This window comes from Athene cunicularia, assembly GCF_003259725.1.
Source record: "Athene cunicularia isolate RWA chromosome 2 unlocalized genomic scaffold, athCun1 chr2_part2, whole genome shotgun sequence".
Classification (NCBI taxonomy): Eukaryota; Metazoa; Chordata; class Aves; order Strigiformes; family Strigidae; genus Athene; species Athene cunicularia.
The window spans coordinates 10738191-10757415 of NW_020799096.1; the positions used below are offsets into that span (position 1 = coordinate 10738191).

Below are 19225 nucleotides of genomic sequence, written 5' to 3' on the forward strand. Positions count from 1 at the left end.
GGCCGGGCCGGGCGAGCTGCCGGCAGGCTCGGGCTGCCGGTGCCACCTTCTGGAGACATGCGCAAGCGTTATTCACCTTCCCCTTGCGATGGAAGCAACGCTGTAAAGAAAATGTCTTCGTTTCACTCCTCAGCCCTGCTTTTTGTGTCCCCCCTCCCGCCTTTATAATCCATAACCATGTAGCAGGTAGCCCGGGGGGAGCAGCCCCTGCAGGGCGGCAGCAGCACCCAAGGCGGCTGCGCAGGGCATCCCGCCTTCTCTGGAGAAGTACATACCCCAAGCTCGGGAAAATGCTCCCTCCTTTTGTCATTTCCTCTTCTCCAAGCACAGGAAAAGCAGAGAGGAGACAGTGGCACTCGTCTTAAGAAACACCTGTGCATTTTAGGCAGGGGAGGAAGAGAAGGGGCATGCAAGGGCATCCTGGTTAACACTAGTGGCACCATCTCAGGGGCTCACAAAGTATTAATTTCAGCTAGGACCAGCCTGCAGAGAGGGGTCTGACGGGTCATGCTGTCCAAATAGCTTTAACGGCCATGTGTGAATGCAGAGATCATGAAGTCTTGCCATTTATGTCAACGGCAGTTGTGTTCTTGAAGGGAATTGTCCTCTTTAACATCCAAACCACAAACTGTTGAGCGTGGTTACACCACAGGCATTACTGAGAGCAAGGCTAAGGTTAGAGAGGCCACTTCATCCTGAAAGAATCCAAAATTATATCTCCTGCGGACAGCAGCTGCAGTTCTACCTAGTTCTTGTAACTGCAGAGTGGGACCCAGCCGCTGTCTTCCAAGTAGCAAACAGGATGCATACACCCAACACAGACTCAAACCTGGCTTGCAGAATAAGCTTGGGAACAACTTTTAGTACAGAGAAGATGTCTCCAAGGAATGGTTTAAAGAGCACAATTAGGAGCAGCAGACCAGGAAAAGCTGTGAGGTTGGAAAGAAATGTCTGAATTGGTAGAAAGCAAAAAAGAATCAAAAAACCCCAAACCTATGGGGACAACGCAGAAGGCAGGCAGCAGCAAAACACTGCAGGCTGCAGGGCACAGCACCGCAGGGCTCCTCGCTGAAGACTTGTTCTTCTGCCCCAAACTAAAATGGAGCTTGCAAGTATGCAGCATCTAAAACAAAGAGCCTCAATTTAGTAGCAGCTTTTTTAGGGATTACTGTAACATGAGACAGTGGCAACAGATGCAATGGGTCATATGAAGTGCACAGGTAATGAAATATGGTCCACAATGGGAAATTAAATTATCTTAAATGATACTTATAAGTATTATACAGACACTGCAGCACTTCTATACTGCAAATGGTACTTGTTTCTACTTCAGAGACTGGGGCACAGCAGTGGCATGGAGTCATGTAGAAGGACCTGTAAGGCAAACTTACAGCAATGGTAGGGCAATCTATTTCATAAACATAAGGTACTTGAAGTATTTTTTCATTACATTTATTTTAAATTTATCAAGACTTCCTTTCATATGCATGTAGCTTAATGATAAATACCAACCTCGTGGTGATTACAGCCACACTGTGGCATTGATATTGCCACGTTACTATTACACAACCCACTTTCAGATGCTGACCCATCCAGGTTGTCAGTTTTTGCAGTTGGACTCCACCTGAGTTCAACTGCTGCGTAGCTGATTGAAATATATGTCCTGATACTGCTTGTTTGTGTAATGGCTTCACTGGATTTATTTTAATGCAGATTTATTAAAAATAGCAATAGGCTATCTTCCACAATGGTGTAAACAGACCATCAAGTCAAAGCATCTAATTCCTAATGCTGTTGTCTCAGTTCCCACATCTCTCTGGGAAGGACACGGACAACTCTTGTCTGAAATAAGTTTCAGCATTATCTGGGATTCTAAGTCCTGCAGGAAGGGATTCACAGATGCGCTTCTCTCTAGCACTGGCACTTGACGGTGTTGTATGCTTTATAACAAAGAGGGTCAGTGAAGTACTTTTACTCTCTGGCTACTACACTGAGGAAATAGCAAGATCTCTATTTATAAATTTTATAATTTCCGGTCTGTATTGATTTTAAAAGGATCTTTAGCATGCAAGCAGCTGTTTAATGCATTTTGACCCAAAAGCAGAGCATTTGCATTAGTATTCCCACTAGAACGTTTGTCCTTTCATGTCCATGCATTAAGGCCCTGTTTAAAATCTGTCCATGTCCCTAATCTCTCTGGGGAGCTTTCCCTGAATATTCAATGCTAGTCCACAGTCTTTAACAAAGGAGGGAGGGGGAAAAAAGCGAGAAGAGAACAGTGTTTATGCATTAAGTTTAACAGCCTTTTCACGTAAAAAACATCCGCATGCACAAAAGCACCTCAACTACAGAGCCCAGCATTTCCACAGCAGAGATCTGACAGCGTGTGCAGTTTTTCAAGTTAACTAACTTACAATAAGGGCATGAGGCATCTGAGCTCCAGATGCACTCATTCAGACAGCCAGGGCCATAAATAAAATAGAAAAGAATGCTCTGAGTCTAACATGGCTTTCACAGAAATGTGTTGAGGATCTAGCAGATGGGTTTTGCTGTCTCAGCTTTTACCTGTGTAACAAAAGTAAATGCATAAAGAGGCTTACTGACTCCTGCAGTTCAAAACCTTTGCATTTGCTCCCATATGCTCCCGCGAAGATATGGCTAATTTAAACAATGAGTAAAATCCGATCCCCCAGGGAAGCCGATGGCAAAACTCCCACTGGCTCCAGCAGGCTCTGGGTGTTGCTCAACATAAATGCGATTGGCTGAACTTGACTAACGGCATAACCAATACCGTAATCAAATTTGTATTCTTTCATCTATAAATTTGCCAGCCTAATGCTGCCTCTGGTGCTGCTGTCATCCCGTGGTTCTCGTGGAGGGGCCAAGGCAGCGACACAGCTGCTACCACCAAAACTGGGCTCAGTGCAGCCTCAGCCCACACTGACAAGCAGCTCTCTTCCACGGACAGGTGGGAAACCCTCTCCTGAATTAGAACAACATAGCAAAACATTTGGTCCCACCGTTAACTTTTTTTTGCTCTATCTATGTGTTGTTCTAATGAAGCAGAAAACTGCAATCCTGCATTTGAAAAACAGTATAGCAGGTACCAAAAATTTCTGATTTTCAGAAAAGTTTGCCAGCTGAGAAATGAGTTTTTTCCCTCACACAGAGACTTCATCACCCTCATCATCCAGTCTAGCTTTCATAAACAACTGAGTATTCTTTTTGAAGCCAGTCTGCTCTTTGGGCAGATGGCATGGAAATTTTACAGTCCATTTCATCCCTGATGCCTACAGTTAATGCTGTTAATAATGGGATACACACACTTGGATACATATACAAACGCACATGCATATACAGACATCCTAAGAGAAGACAACATTTCTGACGTGTTCTGATACAGGAATTAAACTGGTGAAGACAGACTCCTGAGCTCAGCACATAATAGAAGTACATCCTCAAAACTGTACATTTGGCTGACTTTGGGAAAAACTGTGCAATGTGAACAAGTAAGCAATGCTTACTAGGTTAGTATTTCTGGAAAATCAATTACTTTGTGTCTCTCTTAATCCTAACCAAAATACATCTGCTCACCTGTACTACTTAGTTTTAAAATATAACCATTTAGGTGGCCACCATCAGTCTGGTTATTGTGGATGCTCACTGTCCACCACACTTCGCTCTGATTTGTCCCTGCAGGTCTCAGATTCTCTTGCCAGAAATACGTGTGGTGTATGTTTAACGCATTTCATTTCATAACCTGGGAATACTTTTTTTCCTCTCAAGATTCTGGATTTTAAACAGAAAATCTCATCACTGAGGATGGGGAGATGACAGGGTGAGGAACACCCAGCCTGGGACCCCCCCAGGACCAAAGCCTGCATCGGGAGGAAGCAACAAGGGCAATTCCAGGGCTGGGAGATAGGTGGGGAACACGCACAGAGGGAGCTGCCGAACTAATGCATGGCGAATCATGGTTGGGTATGTCCTTTCAGAGCCCTCCTTAAAGAGGCAACACTTCATTCAGGCAGCTCTTGCAATCTGGGCTCTGCTCATCTTTCTTGGTGCCTTGGCTCAGTCCCTCCCCACAGTTCCCATCCCTGACAGCTCTCACAGCACACACTACCCCCCTGCACTGCTTTGTAGTGCAGCTTAGGGAAAAATGGAGGAGGAAGCAGAGAATAAACATATTTGAGGACCGACGACTCAGACTAACTAGAGAATGTGCTTAAAGCAGTGCTCTGCTGTTTGCTTTACCCCTTTTAGACTGGGTCATCCCAATTCTTTCTCTCCATTTAATGGTGACATAACTAAGCAGCCAGGAGGAAGCTGTCTCACCTATCATAAAAGCACAGTATGCGGTAATCACAGGAGGCTACCGTTCAAGACAAAGCCATGAACTCCACTTTTAAGAATGTGCTGGGCTATAATTCTGAAGAACACACTTATTAGCAAACTCCTATTTTTATAAACTGCAAATCAAGACACAGCTCCCTTCAGCACTTGACCGGCTTTATGAATCATGAGCCCTGCAGTGCATTGCCATGAGACTTTGCTTTAGAAATAAAATTGTTTGTTCAACAGCAGAACATCCCAGTTCAGCCTTCTCTTTCCACGACTGCTGCTTAGTCTCAAACCAGAATGAAACAGCTCTGAAATTACACATGCTCTTAATGTCCTCTTAGTATCTACCAAATTCAGTATAAAAGCAACATGGTGAATTTCTAAGTCTGACATCTGCTTGATTAAGCAACATTTTCAGTATCTGGCTACTTTGTAAAAGTAGGCAGCTAAGTAAACCAGGTCTAATGCGGAGTCAGTCATGTAATTTTTTTTTTTTTTTTTTTTTTGGGGGGGGGGGAGGGTGGTGGTGTTAGAGGTTTCCCAGATATCCCTTATTTCAAAGCAGGAAAAAAAACAATGGCCAACTCTGTACCAAACCACAGGTCAATAGATCTCAATGGTCCAAGGTTAAAATTGGCCTCCAGTTAGCAGCACAGACTTATCCCACAGGTATTAAACAGGAAACTTTTAAAGCTTAAAAATAGTTACAGTTATGTGACTTATTCTTGTAAAAGGATTTTTATCATGTACGTGAAGACTAGAAGCCTTCCTCCTTTGAAATGTTTGTGTTTGACACTTCCTCTGTAGCACAGCAAGTCTGTGTTTTTCTCTCTTGCACGGACTGTGGGTTGAGTTTTGTTTTGCTGTTTTGTCCTTTTTTCTTTCACAAATCAAGCTGTCAGCAGCATGGGAAGTAAATCTGTAACTGGGACACGTAAGAACTCTGAGACTGCATCGCTGCTCCCAGTAAAGTCACCCTTGGAAACAAGAGCACTTGAGAATATTTTAAGCACACAGTGAAAGGGTTTTTGCTACGGTTTATTTAGCTGAAAAGGAAAAACATAATTCAAGTAAAAACCTCCAGAGATTAGAGATGCTAGAAGTACTTGGTCTCTGCTGAGCTTCCTACTACTGCAGGCCACAACCTCTAAAGAGCCCTGTGTTTGAATATCCGCTTTGGTGGGGACAAAGCTTTTGGGCTGGAAGATAAACCTAGTTTTCTTGGACTGATATGAAAGCTAAACAATAATATGTGCTCCTCTCCTACTACCACAACCACTCCCAAAGCTAAGAGAGTCTAGCCCAACACCAAAGGGCCATGCTGCGCACAGCTGGTTGCTACACGCATTGCTTTAGCCTGTTATTAACTTCTTCCTCTGCTCCTTACTCACTGCTCTGTACCACGGCTAGTAGCTGTACTCTCCGCATGTCCAGCCTCCAGCCCCAGCAGATCCATCTCTTCTGTCCCCAGATGCCACATCTAGCCACCACTTCCCAGGAGGCCCAGTTTACCTACCCTCGATATCCTGCTGGGCCCTGGAGCCTATCTCCACCGTCAAATGCACCGTGCTCAACCAGCCCAGCAATGTAATTATCAGTGCAGCTGCACAGCCACCAACCTGCCAGTACGCATGTGGCAGACCACTTCTTGGCAGCTATTAATCATATATTGCATAAGAAACAGTCCCTTAACGCAGGCTAGTCTTTCTACTCCCGAACCATGTAAAGGACATAAAAGCTTTTGGCCTGGCAGAAAAGTGAACAAAATGACTGGTAATTAACTCTCATGACTACAAAGGCTAACAACTTCGGCACTCGCAAAGGGGATCAGAGGCAGCTGAGCTGAGAAAGAACTGTAGCAGAACAAGTATTTGCCTGAGAGCAAACACTGCCAGAGCGCTTATTTTAGAATGAATAGTCATGTTAGTTAACTAGAGCTAACTATTGAACAAATAGCTCACGTTACAGCATACCGAGGTACACTAGATGTATCCTTTGATCTACTGACTGACAGACCTACTGCAGTGTTCTTTGTTTCAGAAATCGAAAAAACCCCAATTTATCCTGCGTAGCTGGTTCTGGTTTTTGGTACAGTCTTTTCACAAATTAATAGAAACGAAACTCATATGAAAAAGGAAACTAAAATAGACTTACTCATTGCAGCATGAAATATTTACACTCAGCGTGAGCATGCAAAGAGAAAAAGAGCAACCAAATTAAAAGTTTTTCTGTAAATTGACACATGTGACTGTTAACCCCTTACTCATATCTCCATCAGGACAGGCAGGCTTTGGTGCACTACGTGCTCTTGTTATGTCTGACCTTTTAATGCAACTGCAGCCTCTCAGCATCAGGATTTGGCCTGCTGTTCAGAGGCATACTATGTAGTCCACCACGCCCTACATGCCACTTACTTAAAATACCAGTGTGGACAATGACTATGACTCCCATGGTTTTCAAGAAGTAGGGGAAGAAAGCTGTTTTTTTGGGAGTGTTTTTTAAGGCAGCCAAAATTCATTCTGAAAATGACAAGTAAAATGTGTTCTGATTATCACCATGCAAGTAAACACATCTCATCTGGAAACACACATGAATTGATGAGCAAAAGTTTCCTTCTTATGTGAACTGCTTTATACTGGTCATAAATTTAAGGGATTTGACAGGGATTAAAGAAAGATTCACTTGTCAGCTGCTATGTCCTTTAATAAGCTTCTTAACATCTATACTGACAGAAGCAGCATGTCCCCAATTTAGCAAACCAGGCCATCTCTGTTCAGGTTTCGCGGCAGCTCTGGAGGCCTGGAAAAAGTATTAAAAGCAGTGAGTCTTTTGCCCCCTTTAGGGAAATAATCTGCTAAATAGATTTTCTTCAGACCCAGCTTTTGTGAAATGGACAATGAAAGTATTAACTTAATTTTGAGGGGCCACACAAAGCGTGTGTGTCTCTTTGTGCTCTATTGAGGAGAAATTCACGTACCAAAAACCCATGTCGTCCTCTGCTATATGCTGTTCTCATACGTCCTGCCTTAGTTCATGCCCACAGCAAGCTTATTCAGCTCAGTAAGGACGGCCTTGCTTGTAAAACACTTGACAGCAGCTAGGGGTTCTCTGCCACAGGCAACGTACCCACTGACCTCCTAACCCAGGCAAGCCATCGTAATTCCTGTTTTGCACTCTCACCTGTAACACAGAGGTGAAAAAATTCTTTTCCAGATAAATATTCTTCTACTTTTTTAAATGGTACACTCCTCAGGACAGAGGGTGGACCACATACTTATCCAGAACCAAGCACAAATCACACTTTGCTTTAATTCTTTGGCATCTCTGGATCAGACTCACCCCCTAAGATGTTAAACTGCTTTTGTTTAACAGTGTTTTAAAAGTTCAAGCCGACTGTAAAGCAGACCAGGCAGATTCTCACTTCGGGCCCTTAGGTTAATCTGGTTACCATCCTCCTGTCTTTCTATGCTGTGGGCAATTCCAGGCAAGTTTCTCTTACACTTGTTTTGTGCCATCTGACACTGCTGGGGCCATGCAAGTAAGGAACTGTAATAACAATACTAACTGCTCAGCTTTGACAGGACATAGCTATTTTTACTGGATTACTTTTCTGGCACAGCACTTAAAGCACCAAATGATTTGACACCTGTAATTTTATACTTGGAATAACACAAGGTATTCATACTTCTTTTGTAATGTAAGATAAAAGCAAACACTACATATGTTCTCATTCCAGTGCTGCTGTCTGGCAGCTATTTGCCTAAGGAAAAACAAGTACTGTTACATTACAGAATATGTGGAAAAGTAAGAGCTATGGAAAAGAAATCATTAAATAGGTAACTTATTCCCCTGCTAGCACTAGACTGCTCCCTGCAGCATGTTTCAGAGTGTTTTGTCCAGTCTGGTTTTACAAGTTTCACATTACTTTCATTTATATCTTTAATACAGCGCTGAGTCCAATGCGGTTTGGTGCTGCTTATTTTCCTTGTCTTTCAACTAGAAGGCTCAGTGCTAGACCAGCTGTTCATATAGAGTCGGCTCCAAAGCTACTGAAAAAAGTCTGGACTCTTTCCACTGACTTCAACAGGCTTTGGATCAGGCTCATGAAAAGACGGCGAATACATTTCATCTAAGACTAAGCAGGTTACAGTCAGCAAAGTATAAAGAGGATTAGCTGTGTACAATCCAAAGGCATATTACTCCTCATGCTTCTGAAACAACTGGCTAACACACTTTCGCTTTCACAGAGAGAAAGGGCCAGATTCGTTTCTGGTGCTCTGCCACTAAGTCAACGCCACGGTGCCAGGAACGAATTTGATCTGGAATCTGCCCAGTTAGCCTCATTACAACTGAGATTTTCCTAAACTGGAGGTGAGGAAATTTATTTTCTAAAAATGGCAAACCAATAAGCAAATGCTTTCTGCTTTCCAGTTGAAGTTTAGGTCTTTTAGACTAGAGACCCTATGGAATGAGTATCAAGACACACCGGGGTTTGTCTCTCTCCTCTGTCAGGGAAGGATGGAGACTCTTTTTTCTTCAGAACCTAAAATGGGTCATATTTGGTTTAAAACACTTATACTTAGATGTTCACTTTCTGTCACCGAAACAGATGGGCAGCCCCAAAAATCACTTATTTGTGCATATTTTACAGAGCACTGATACTTCAACACACACCCAGTGTGTATGCTTTGAGTGCATGACTTCTGAAAGCTAGAAGGCCTTTTATCAGGAATTATTTTATCAGTGGGGGACTCATTCTGAACAATACAATCAAACGAAGACGGTGGTGCACAGTTATTCTCCCCACCCTTTCAAAGTTCACAGCAAGCCGCGTCACAGTTAGTGATGTTCTCAGCTGCTGAGAATGCTTTAATCAACCACACTTTTTTTTTCTGCTCTGTTCCCTACGGACAGGGGACTTCATGGCACTGCTTTGTTGTAGGATGTGTACAGTTATAACCTACGCTAAAAGTATGCTATCAGTGAACGAACACTGGGTGTGTGTGTGTCAAGCAGATGAGAATGTTCTTTTGATCTGTGCTCCATCACTCTGGCAGATGGATGTCTAAATTGCTTTATTAATCTGCTGAAGTCTTCCATCATTTCTCAAACAATACTGAAGGAATAGGAAGAACATCGCAGTTTGATTTGCTGCTCTTCCAGATCAAATCTAGCTGGATATTGTGCAGTAGGGGAAAAAAAAAAAAAATTAAAAAAATATTAATTTTCAAGAGGGTTGGTAAGATATCATGTATTTGACACTCTTGGAGGCCACCGTCAGAAGCTTCTCAAATTTCTGTTTAATTGCAAAGCAGTTTCCACACAATATGGGAGCTGTATTTAGCTTTAAGTACAATTTTGAAACTAGTTCAAGGGAGCAAGACAAGGGATTCAAATCTTTTTTTGAGGATAACTTAGAATAAGCATGTTTAAAAAGCATAGAGGTTTCTGAACATGATGATAGCAATGCTTTTAGCCTCCAACATAGGAATAGCTGGGGAAAAACAAGTAACGCAACTGGTTTGAAGCTACAGAAGCTTATTAAAGAAAGCTTACATGCAATTGCCTAAGACTGTGATGTAGAAAATCCTTGATAACCCTTCCAAAAATATGATTCTTATGTGGTAGTGTGACAAAAACTGTGAATCCACCCAAATTTCCCCAGCTATAAATGACAAGGGGGAGAGAAAAAGAGGCAAAGTAGGGCCTCTGTTCTATAAAAGAAAAAAATCGAACTACCACTTCACAGGCAGCTAAGCTGATCTAACAAGTCACAGTTGCAAAAGTGCGAGGTCAAGTCTCTCAATCTCTTACCCAGCCTCCCGGCTGCATTTCCAACAGCTCGGGCACTCCTCTGATCCTTTACCTTCTATCTGTCATTTAGTCAGCCAATTTACCTTGCTATTCCAGAGAAAGCTATCCACCTTTCTGCTATTTTTCTTCCAGACTAATAGGTCAAAGTGGATAAAGTAGGGATCCAATGCATGCCTGAATGAGTGCAAGGTAATCAGCAGGATGACCAAGAGCAAGGAGAGCTGGGAGGGGACTGGGGACCACCACCTCTCTCTTCTGGTGGTAGCAAACTGTGACAGCGTCTCTGGGTGTCTCATGGAAACGCTGTTTTAGTGCAAGGACTCGTCATTAGAAAGGAAGGGCAACTCAAAAGGAGAAGTAGAACAAGTACAGGTCCTGATCATTGTTGTTTTGGAGGTGTGTGGATATAAGGATGCAAACTAGAGGAGCAGGAATCCTGTATGTCTGTAGAGGATTTAACGGACAGAAAAAATATGTGCATATGCAGCAGCTGCAGCACAGTGAGGAGCCAGGGGATGTATAATCTATATGCAAATAACTGCATAGCTCCCCCATGAAGGCATGGAGCTGACTGCACAGTCTTAGTAGCTGTGCACTATGTCTACGTCAAGCCTTATGGTTCTGAGGAGTTTTGCACTCCCTATGCATGGCTTGCCAGCCCAGAGCACACACAGAGCTGCTTCTGCTAGACTGCTTTGTGTTCTGCAACATGCAGTGCTAATGTCCAGGGTTTCTAGACATGCAGCAACTAGTTCAGAAGTGTCTGCTCCCTACAACTACCAGACAGCCAGAAAGCCCAGATAAATTTAAGAAGTCCTCAAAATCTGCCTAAATGTGATTTCCAGGTGGAAAGAGTAAATGTGTCTAGGAGAAGGAAGCCTGCAAAATCCAGAAATCCTTTGCTACCTGTAGAAAAGCAAAAACACAGGACAAGAGAAGTTTAGGAACACCTGTTCTAATGAACTGAAGGCAGGGCTGGAGTCAAGTCTCAATTTCTTCACCTGTCTTCTCTACTGACTTGATTTACCATAACTTCATTTTACAATGAATTTGATAGGATGTGCTTTCACATAATGGAATTATGAGAGTTGTCTTGCAGTTCAGCTTCATAAATGTTCCTGTTACTGTGGCCATTACAAAAGCTGCATAAAGAACTTATTTCAGGCCTAGACACCCATGAAGAAAATAACTGTAAATGAGTAAGAGGCTATGTACTAATGGGAGAATCCACCCTTTTCTCTCCTTTATATGGCACCATCTTATAAAATTACTTACTTACATACCTCACAGAGACGCAATACTTAATTAATATTTGTGAAGTGCTTTGAAATTCTGATGGAAGACATCATACTAGTGTGCATTATGACTAATACAGTGTAAAAGTGATGCCAATGGTGTTGCTCAAGCAGAACACTGAAAGGATATCTATTTGGTTTCTCATTTTAAAAGGAGAACAGAGGTGAAGAAGGGTTAGGAAAGCATTTTAAAACTCAGTTATCCCACAGGAAAAGGGAGAACAGGGGAGGAGAGGAGCTAAAAGTTTTCAGAGGATTTTACTGTGCAGTGTGCATTAACTCCTGCAAAGTCAGAGAGTAGGCACCTACAGCAAAATCCTGGCTCCCGTCAAGTACACAGAAAATGTTTCACCAACTTCAGTGAGGTGAAGATTGATAGTTTTTGTCATAATTTCCAAGAGATGCTTCCAGCATCCCCTATGCAGCTTTGTGACTTTGCATGGCTGCTTGTTTACAGTTTAGGTTCAGGAAATAACCTCCTCAAGCTAGGGCATGCTCACCATGTAAAAGCAACTGCTTGGCTTCTAATAATCTTTCTACTACATCCCACATCTGGAGTAAATCTTTCCATTCTGATAATGAATTTGGACCTGAGCTACCTATTTAAGTTGGTGGCAAAACTCCAGTTCAATGGAAGCAGTGTGGAGATCACTGTAGATCTTGATAAAGATGGGAAGAAAACACCCCGTGTTTAAAGTGGTTGTAACTTATATACATCCCTGGACTTCAGTTCATCTACTCAGAAGACTGTGGAATTTGTAACTAATTTCTGACTGGAAAAAAAAAAAAAAAAAAAAAAAAAGAAGTAACAGAAATTCAGACTTCTTTTTTCAGAATTAGTCCTCCATACCTAGCAGGATAAAGACTAGGAGAAAAATGCTCCTCACCACTTCTGGGTAAGGCATTGGTAAAGAGCACATTTTTTCAACTGGAAGCTTTGCACTCAGTAGGCTTGAAGGAGAAAGACTATAAAGAGTAGCGGGTGATAGGTATCAAAATTTGAGAGAAGGTAGAAGGTACCTGGGAGCTTCTAGTATTAATAGGAATCATTTTACACCAGGAGTCTACAGCTACTTTAGGTAGGAAAAGAGGTGAAAATGTGCTATGATACAAGTTTTGATATTTTTTTTTTTTTTTTTTTTTTTTTTTTCAGTAACAGATTGAAGCCTGCTATTTGGTGTATATGGGGCTCTTGGTAAGCTATCACTTGCCTTTTCCAAGTTATGTGTGATGGCTTCCACTGAGTATCTCTTAAGGTACTCCTGTCCAGCACAAGGAATCTTAGAGGTACTGTTTATTGTAAACCATCTCTTAAGGTAGGCTTTCCAACTAGGCTACATGTAGAAATGTACTACAGCAAACCAGCACTTCTAAGCAGCTTTGTGTCTATGCAATTGCCTAGACCAAATGTAATTATAAAGTTCAATGTTGCAGCTTTCCCTCTTCGCTTGCGCTAGTATGCTGTATCTTTTTAACTGTACTGCAGGTTCTGAAGCATGTAGGCTTTTAGTTTTCTCTCTCAGTGCTTGTACAGCTGTGTCCACAAATGTATATATCCAGTAAAACCCAAGGAAATGTTCCTGGATGCCAGGATTAAGCTTAGATAGCTGCAGCTCTAATAACACACATGCAGTTCTCTGCTTTCTATTTAACAAAGGATTTTCCTAAACCTCTTGCAGCAGCTCTTGCTGTAGCTCTAAGTACTGACAGTTGCTTTCCAGTCCTAGTGGAATAAGCAACATCATTCTTCCATCTAAACTCAGTAGTCAAAATGGGTTGGTGTATGACCTACATGACGTTGCAGCTCTCTGGATCCCAAGGAGAGATGATGCTAAGGGGCCAAGACAAAAATTCAAGCCTAAAGCTTTTATTGCCTAGAAGTCAAATGCCTGATCCTTGTAGCCATGTGAAAACAGTGCTGTGTCACTTGTTTAGACAGATATGCTGTGTCTCCTTCCTCTGAATACTCATTAATAGCATATTTAGTGGACAACGAGTCCCATCAGACATAGCAAATGTTTCTTTAGAGTCCGCCTGTATTATGGTTGGAGATAATGTTGGGCAGGCAGCATAGAGGAAAAATGACTGTCTACTGCTTCACAAGGCTGCTTTCAGGGAAGGACTCTGAAAAGATGCTTGCTACATGTTCTGGAGAGGTGTAATTTTGTGGAGGAGCCAGAAGAAAATGATACAGGAGATCAGAGTATGCAAGGTTGTATGTAAGTCAAAGACCTTTGCTTAGTGCTGTCTGCATTGAGCTGCCAAGACCTGAAGGACTTTTTAATACTCTTCCCCATTTTAAGACTTCAGAAAAAACAGAACACTGGTAAATTAGGTATTTCATGGCTTTTCTCCTCACTGTGTGTCCATCTACATTATCCTTGACTTTTTACCTGGCTAGCTCTGGCTTTCTCCTACTGGCTTACCCTTTTATCCCAGTAGGCTGAAAAGCAGCCCAGCAGCAATCTCTGAAAAACCACACCTATATGGAAAGCATCTGAATTGCCTCTAAACACATCTAATCAAGCCTAATCACTCTTACCTAGCATGCTTCTCAGAGTAGGTTCTTGCAGTTCTCTAATCCTCTAACATGTTTCTGTGCCTTGTTTGGATGTTAACACTACATTCATAGTTAACACTACATTCTTATGCCATGAACAGGACACAAATCCCTGCTTTACTGTTAATTTCTGTCTCTGGAAAGACTTATATTCCTTCTATCCACAACCTGCCAAAGTGAACTCTTGTTAGGCAGTCTAGTCGCCCTGTATCTATAAATGTTGCATTCTGAATATCTTCTTCTTTTCTCCTACCTCCTAAGTACCCTACATACATTTCCCAGCCTCAGGTGAATGACTTTGCATGTTACATTAAAATGAATGTTGTTTAGATGGGCATGTATTTTCAAGTAGTCCAGATATTGGAGTACTACCTAGTGCTTACACCTTCAGTTTGTAGTGTTCATCAACATCGTACAACCAGTTGTAGAGACTCCTGTAGAGTGCTGAAAGACTGGAAATAACCGGTCTGAGGTCTTTCGAACTGTGTTAGGTTTCTGTTGGATCAAACTTCCCTATGGATATTCCCATTCCTTATGGATCTTCCTTCCAGTGGAGTTCAGTACTTCAGTTTCTAAGTATTTTAATGCTAGACTGATCTCTCTTGAAATTACTGCTGGCTGTATCTACATCAGAAATAACTACAGGCCTGTAAATCAAAATACCTGATGTTGAGGGCTGTGTTCCCACTATGTGGGGGTTTTGTGTGTGGTTTGTTTAGACCAGCTCTTGCCTGTTCTCATGGACTTTCCCACCTACGTGTTGTGGATGGTGTTAGGCATTCTCCCATGGTGCAGCCTCTGGTGGTCCCTCTGAAAACTTCGAAAGTGCAGTACATGGAGACAATCTGCTTCAAAAGCACACTCTTGGCTCTAACTCATTTAACATCATCAAAGCGAGAATTTACACTAGTGCTGGAGCATAGATCAACACCTGCCAGACAGACTGGGAGATTAATGCTGCCATTAATGAAGTTAATCCGCATCTGGAGAAGGCACACAGGGATGTGGAAGATTTCTATCTCTTTGTTAGTTAATGGGAGAAGCTTGCAAAGCCATTCTTCAAAGCAGATACAGCTACAGATATGAAAAAGGAAAACATTCCCAGTTCACGTGCCTCCAGTTTGATCTCTGAGAGGCCTAATAACATGGTGGCAGAATCCATTTTTAGGTAATAGATAACTGTGCTTACTATGTTTAGTGTAGTGATCAAATTAATAGCAGGAATGGCTTTTTATTTGGTGTAGGGAGGGGCAAGAAAGGCAGGGCAAAACCCTCCAAATTAGCTGCTGTATACTCAGGATATACTCTGAGACAGCTCGGGAAACAGGGACTATGTATTTTAGCTGGTGGTATGCTGTGCAGTCACTTAATGAAAATATGTAAATACCAAACATCAGGGCAAATTACTCTGCCTTGGGGAAGGGGGTGGGGGGTGTTTAAATGCAACTGTTATTACTGCTGTCCAGTTGTTAAACAAAAAAACATCACCACCACCCCACCAGATGAAAGTATTCTATCACTTAACTGAGGTCACTCTAATACCAGAAAGCATCTCTGAAACACACTTAAAAGCAAGTATAAGTAGCTGGTGATGCTTTTCAAGGTGCTCGCAACAGATAAAAGACTAAGAAGCAATCCTGAACCAACAGCTGGAACCGTGTTAGTAAAATTTCAAATTTTCTTGTGTATCAGGTAACTTTTCAGAAGTACACTCTCAAATAGTTTCTATTCCTTATGATATGCTGAGTAGAAAAAAAGTAAGACTGCATATTCAAGAGGTTAGGTCTCACGCTAGCTTTATAGTCATGTAACTGCTGCTTACTTCCAGAAATTGAGAAACAATACAGCCTTTTTCTGCAACTTTCTCAGTTATGCAAAATCATTGCTCAAAACTGTAGACTGAGTCACTATCAGCATTATAGACAAATAGAAAAATCCAGCTCAGTTCCTTTTTTCCCTCTCCCCTCCCCTTTGCTTGAATATACAAACATTTCAAGATCAAGTGCTTATGCACATCAGTTGTTGACTCCTGTTTCTGTGGCACCTGCACAGTTGGGACCTGGACAAGTGGTGAGCCGCCTGCACCAAAGTAGGCTAGAGCTGATGCGGCCGTCAGATCTGTATCTAAAGCTCCATCCTAATTCTCAGAACAACCACAAGTTGGGCTGGCACCAAATCAGCCTGAGAACTCCTCTAAGCACTGTGCTGCAGACTAGGTAAGGCAGTACAGGCAAGTATGAGAAATTACTGTGCAGTATCAATGCTTGCATGGAGCTCTGTTGTTCAACAGATAAACTGCATTCAACAGTGCTGGCTGAACTGTGACAGGTATAAAAGGAAGGTCAAGTGCCCCAACAGCCATGTTGTTAGGGAGGGCATGTGTTGGCCTCTTCCTGTGTGCTCCAACACTTAAGGTGCCTTAAGTGTAGTGAAAACAACCTCCAGCATCAGCTCTTCCTCCTGCTCAATTTTATGTTGTGGTGACAGCTGCAAAGGTAAGGATGTTATTTTGCTCCTTTTGCTCCTCTGGCATTGAGTCAAAACCCAGAAGTTTGTATTAGAAAAGTGGCCTGGAAAGTACTATATTAACAGACATGCAAAGCCTGTGACTTCTGGGGAATAAAGAGCTTTGAAGTAAAATACATGCAGCAGCAGTAATCCATGCACACTTCATTAATTTCCAAACTGCAACAGCAAAGTACGACTTAGAAAAAGCTGTAAGATCATAATGAAGAGTTTGGGGTTTATTTTTTCTTTTAATCCCAAAAGCTCCTTATCTCAATTCTCCATGTTTTTTCATTCAATTTACAGTAGTCTAAATTAAAGCTCATCTAACAAAAAAATGACACATAAAGTTTGACTAACCTCTTCACCCCCCTCTTGATGACAATCCATTCTTCCTCAGGGGAATAAATGTAACAACTTTAAAATTGCTCGGTTAAGATAACTTTTCTCTGCGCTTTGTGTTTAATGGAATTTGGCTGACTTTTGGATATTTCAGCACCTTAAATTATTATGTGGAGATAGTGAGGGCAGCAATTCTTTCAAAGCCTTACTAAGACAAAAGGATCTCTAGGCACTAAGCTGTTGCGTTATCTCTCAACACGCACGCATCTTTCTCTACTACACTCCCAGTCAAGTTTGAGAACCCTTAACATGGGCCACCACATAATATGAAACATCAGTTTACTGCTTAAATTTGAGTCAAAGATTAGACTCAAAACAAAAAGTGCAGTTTAACACTGCATTTCAGTGCAGCTATGAGTTGCTGCTGGAAGGGGTGCTCATGCCCCTTTTCCGTCCCTTCTGCTAGACCGTGCAGCTGCAGCATATGCCAGTCCAGAAAGCTGGGATGCACTGGAAAACCGACTTTCAAAAGGCTAGCTCTAGATCCCTAAACTTGGGCAGTGGAACAGAGCCATCTTGCTGTCACAGCCTGCTATTACTCCAGTCTGTGAAGCCGGACTAAGGAGGATGGTTCATTTCTCCGTCTCAGCACTTCAGTTTATCAAAAAATGGCTCTAAAAGAAGCAATCCAGACCACTTATACCTCGTGCTACATGCTCCCTTCTTTCACTGTAAGAGTTCATGTGAACCTGCAGAAAGTAACTGATTTGATTCAAAACCAACTAGGCTGGGGGGCAGGAGGAATTAGCTTCACCAATAAGAAGGGACAGGGGAAACCTTGTCTGGTTTAGTGATGAGAGTAGTCTTAAATTGGAGAGTTTCAATTTTTAGAGAAAGAAACATAGCAATTTGATTTCTTCGCAGTGTCAAAATATTAAACATGCTCAAGACAACCTGATCACTTCTCAAGTTGTACCTGAATGATGAAGCAAATCTGACTGTGGTTTTCTTACTATGTGGATGAGTTACTGCAACTGACTTGCTTTACGCTTGTCCTACTCCTTAAAATTTCCACTAGCTGTGCTTCTGACACAGGGTTTTCCACAGCACAGAGTACTTTGGGCATGTGCCTGTTTTAAACTGTACCTCAGCCCAAGGGATGTTATCTGTCACAGCCTTCTGTGCTTGTTGGCTGTGGGGCAGAATCAATGGCACCCAGTGCCTCCTCCACCCCACACCCACCCCCATGGGAGCTGGCAGCGCTCCCTTGGGCAGCACCATGTCTGAAAATGATATTTAAGTGGTTGAAAGCAGCATTATCGGAGCAGGTCTTTACAGCAGCTTGAATATTTTCTATCAGGCTTTGTTTGTAGCTTGCTAGATAAATTCACCTTGCATCCCACTTCTAAAAGCAGGTGATGTGTATCTGAAGTGCAATTACTGTTAAGATGGTCCTGGTAATCGCACTGTGAGATGCTGCGTGCATAATTACTGCACTCGTTTGTCCTCTTGTGAGGCCTAAGGCTCCTCACTTAGCAGGAGTGCCTTAGTGCCTCTGTGTTCATCCTGCCGCCTTTCACAGAATCATCCAGGTTGGAAAAGACCTTGAAGATCATCCAGTCCAACCATTAACCTCAACACTGACAGTTCTCATCTCCACCAGATCCCTCAGCGCTGGGTCAACCCGACTCTTCAACCCCTCCAGGGATGGGGACTCCACCCCTGCCCTGGGCAGCCCATTCCAACGCCCAACAACCCCTTCTGCAAAGAAATGCTTCCCAACATGCAGTCCAAACCTTCCCTAGTGCAACCCAAGGTCATCTCCTCCTGTCCCGTCGCTTGTTAAAATATTATGTGAAATCCTCACCCTTCTGATAGACATGGTTAGAACTGGCAAAGTGGGATATTAACATGGAGAAACTAAAAATGAAAACATCAGACGGATAAAATACCATCATGTACTCCTTGTTCATTTGGGGCTGACATCTAACAGGAAAGATTCGCAAAAAAGGCCATTTGAAAGTAGTGCCACTGATATTTAAAGCTACTGCAAAATATATATGCATTTGGCAAAGATACAGGCCTTTCATCAAGCTCTGCACAAATAAGCTTACGAGCATTGAGCTCATAGCAAAATTCGGGTCCGATTGTGTTGTGAGGGTCATCGAATAGCAAAGTAATTTTATGATTTCCCTTTCTCTTCTCTGCACCAGCACACGGAGGAAGAAAGGAGACAGCCTGTGTCTGGGCGAGCCCCCTCTTTCTAAGCCCCTGCTCCAGACCTTAGTGTCTGCCCTTCCCTCAGCTCTCCCGCGGTGCAAACCCGCCCCCCGCGGGGCCCCGGCTGCCCCAAGCCCTGTCTCTT

The 19225-nt window shown here is 42.6% G+C and overlaps 2 protein-coding genes across 4 annotated transcripts in view; one reads left to right on the forward strand and one right to left on the reverse strand.

Annotated features, from left to right (window-relative positions):
• The window catches only part of LOC113477525 (cytochrome c oxidase assembly factor 1 homolog), a 40107-nt gene extending 33502 nt beyond the window's left edge, over window positions 1-6605 (reverse strand). For all 3 annotated transcript variants that reach the window (XM_026843849.1, XM_026843847.1, XM_026843848.1), the window contains exon 1: window positions 6499-6605. The gene's annotated coding sequence lies outside the window, so the exon portion shown is untranslated. The remainder of the gene's footprint in view (window positions 1-6498) is intronic.
• Window positions 6606-8600: 1995 nt separating this feature from the next.
• BLVRA (biliverdin reductase A) overlaps window positions 8601-19225 on the forward strand; it is a 49843-nt gene continuing 39218 nt past the window's right edge. The window contains exons 1-3 of the mRNA XM_026843841.1: window positions 8601-8715; window positions 10291-10347; window positions 12613-12648. Coding sequence (XP_026699642.1) covers window positions 12637-12648 — 12 coding nt within the window. The 5' untranslated portion in view covers window positions 8601-8715; window positions 10291-10347; window positions 12613-12636. The remainder of the gene's footprint in view (window positions 8716-10290; window positions 10348-12612; window positions 12649-19225) is intronic.